At 61.8% G+C, this 3,047-nt stretch overlaps 1 protein-coding gene across 1 annotated transcript in view; it reads right to left on the reverse strand.

Annotated features, from left to right (window-relative positions):
• The window catches only part of CFAP46 (cilia and flagella associated protein 46), a 111,596-nt gene that overhangs the window by 90,358 nt on the left and 18,191 nt on the right, over window positions 1-3,047 (reverse strand). Inside the window, exons 13-16 of the mRNA XM_077762922.1 lie at window positions 2,671-2,795; window positions 2,304-2,435; window positions 1,723-1,787; window positions 13-177 (exon numbers count right to left, since the gene is read on the reverse strand). Coding sequence (XP_077619048.1) covers window positions 13-177; window positions 1,723-1,787; window positions 2,304-2,435; window positions 2,671-2,795 — 487 coding nt within the window. The remainder of the gene's footprint in view (window positions 1-12; window positions 178-1,722; window positions 1,788-2,303; window positions 2,436-2,670; window positions 2,796-3,047) is intronic.

Below are 3,047 nucleotides of genomic sequence, written 5' to 3' on the forward strand. Positions count from 1 at the left end.
GCTTCCACTCACAGCAGCAGCTCTGCCCGCCACTCCTTGTCTTCCTCCTCGGTTTGGTTTAACACGTGTACGATTTGGGAGAGGCTGGGGATCAGGTGGTGACGATACCCCGGCTTGAGGAACGGCCTCACCATTTGCCAGTAGAGGACGGACGCGTTATATACCAAGAAGTGATACCTGCGGCGCGAGAAGAGGGAGCCTGAGAGGAGGCCACAAGGCTGTCCCCAGCCCCTCCGGGCGTCTCCAGCAGATGGCAGCACCACCCGAGCCGCCCGGGCCCACACTGCCGGGGGAGCGGAGCCCCCCGCCTGGAAGGGGCCCGTGGCTCCGGTATAGCCCGGGCCACGATGACCCCGCCACATGACTCCTGGGTCCAGAGATCCCTTCGGTCATTCAGTCAGTCCGAGAGTGGTCAGATCCCTGTGAAAACACACCAGTCGGCGAGGTCTCCTTTGGTTCCCAAGGGATAGACAAGACCCGGCAAGTGCAGGGGGAACCAAGGAAGGCCTCCCGGAGGAAGTTACATCCTGCTGAGACCCGACATGTGATGAGTGATCAGCCAGGACAGCAGTGCAGGCGCAGGGTCGGGCAGGCAGAAGAAGGAGGGCAAATCTTTGGGGAACAAAGTCCCCAAGCCTGTGCATGAAGAGCCAAGTGGGGGAGAAGGAGGGGAGCAGGGACACCCCCCAGGGGGCTGGGCCTTTTCCTGAGGGCTGGAAACAGCCACCCACTAAGAGAACCACAGGGGCCCATCTGCCTTTCTCACTCCGGGCGCCCGGTGGTCCACACTGCTCCCCTGACGGACGAGCGCTGCGAATGCCCACTCTCACCCAGGACGCAGGAAGGACCCAGGGCACAGCAACAAACCGAGGCTGTTTGCCCCTTCAAGGGGCTAACTCAGGGCCCTCTCGTCCTCTGCCAAGCTGCACCCACGTCTATTTCTAGAGATGGTCCTGACGGCCGCCAAGGCTGCAGGAGCCCCCAAGATCCGCGGAGCTCAGGCTGCCCGCCCTCCCGCTTCACGGTGTCAGGACACAGTCCCCTTGAAATACCAGTCTCCTTAGAACACGTGCCCCGTGAGGAGGGGCTGCGGGGCTGCGCCCAGTACGCGGCGCCCACAGCAGGGGCTGCCAGAGGGGGCTGTCAGCAGCACTTACTGATGACCGGAGGCGTGAATCTAGGATTTACACCCGAACCTCTCTAAATGGCGTAACCTACGTAAGTCGGTTGTGTGAATACCAGCTCGTGTGCAAGCTTCACACTTTCGAGAGTAGTTCTTTTTGAAAAATGAAACGTTAATTAAGTAGAAGGCAGCGCTGGAACGTCAGCTGAATCACTATAGCTGTGAGGCCCTGGCCTGGGCCCTCCACCGGGGGGGACATAGTAAGTGGGGGCTGTGGGGAGAGGGGACCTTGAGGCCAAAGCCTCAGAGAGGCCCAGAAAGTACGGGGGCCCCGGAGACCGGGCCAAGGAGAGGTCCCAGGGCGAAGGCAGACAGAGGTCATGTGCAGATCACAGAAACTGCAGGAGAGAGGAGGGGAGGAGGCGAGGGAATCGCACGTGTGCGGCCCAGCTCTGCAAGGTGGGGACAGAGCACACGACCATACGTGCACCCCAAACACAACCAGAACAAGGACAAAACCCCCTATAGTGCAATCGGCACAAGCACCCGGGAAGCTCTTACACAATCCCCGTCAGAGGCGGCGGGGGCTATCAGCCTACCTGGGTTCTCCTTTTGCAAAGTTTATCGCTTTCATATACTGAGTCACGCAATTTTCAAATTCCTCCTAAAACATAAAGAATGCACAATTCAACTGAATTTGCCACTAAAACATCAACCGTTGCTCCTGGTCGCTTCGGGGGCCGTCAGGCCGCACTACAGGCAGCCCAGGTGTGGGCAGGTGGGGCTGGGGCGCATGTGAGTTCTCTGCAGGGCCCCCGCCTGGCCCGAGGGCCGCTGTCCCGGCAGGACCCCGGCACCGGGGTGCAAAGGCCAAACGTCACGCGGGAGCTGAGGGAAAGAGGAGAAGCAGGAGACACGGCAAGTTTCCCGTCACTGGACGTGAGGCCGCTCGAGGGCACCTGAGGATCTGTCTAGCCTGACACCGTTTTGGAAGCGGGGTGAGACCGTAACTATTTCGACACAAGGTGCCGAAGTTTGAGGAGGATCAGGCAGCCGGGGCGGGGGGTGATTCGGGATGGGCGAGCGGCACACGGTGTGCGTGTCTCACTGAAGTGCTAGGGTTGTGCACAGGAAGGCGGGGCGCTCAGACGGACTATTCAAGGAGACGGGGGGCTCTCACCAGGTTTTCGGTGGACTTGGGGGCGCAGAGCTGGGCCCTGCACAGATGCGCTCGGCCCAGGAACTGCGTAACCGGCCCCTTCGCCTTGAAGTACATCTGGATGCAGTCCTCGCTCACGTCCGGCTGCCCCATCTGCGAGACCACCAGCACCACGGAAGGCCCCAGAAAGCCGCCCCTGCCCGGGCTGTCTCCCCTGCAGCAAACCCCTGCGGGAGCGGCTGGGGGGCAGATCTGAGGACCGGGAGCCGCCCGTTTCCTGCCGAGCACACCCCAGCACGGATGGCTCTCCTGCTCCACTTTCGGCTCCCAGGAAACCCAGAACAGAGACCTCCAGGAGGCACCTCCCCAGGCCCCGGGGAGTAACTACCTTCAGGGCCTGCTCGGCACACAGCACAAACAGGTCGGGGCTGAAGCTTTCTGTGGGGTCAAACTCGGATTTCCCCAGGTTGGCGGACTTGATCAGCTCGTACGCCCTCTGCAGGGAGGCAGCATCTAGGCGACAATATCCAGGCTGGGTTTGGGCTGGGGAAGCACGCCTGGCACCACAGCAAGGTGGGGACGGTGGGGACGGTGGGGGCGGTGGGGCGGGGCTGGGGTCCTCCGCGCACAGCACCCTGTCCCCCTCCAGCGGCCGCAGCCTCAGCAGCGGCCCTGACAACGCCTCCTTTTAAAAAGGCGCCTCGGTTTACCGTTGCCTAGGTCAACCAAACTCGAGAAGCGGGGGTTTCACCGGGTCATTGAGTT

The sequence above is a fragment of the Crocuta crocuta genome, unplaced genomic scaffold (genome assembly GCF_008692635.1).
Source record: "Crocuta crocuta isolate KB4526 unplaced genomic scaffold, BGI_CrCroc_1.0 scaffold466, whole genome shotgun sequence".
Classification (NCBI taxonomy): domain Eukaryota; kingdom Metazoa; phylum Chordata; class Mammalia; order Carnivora; family Hyaenidae; genus Crocuta; species Crocuta crocuta.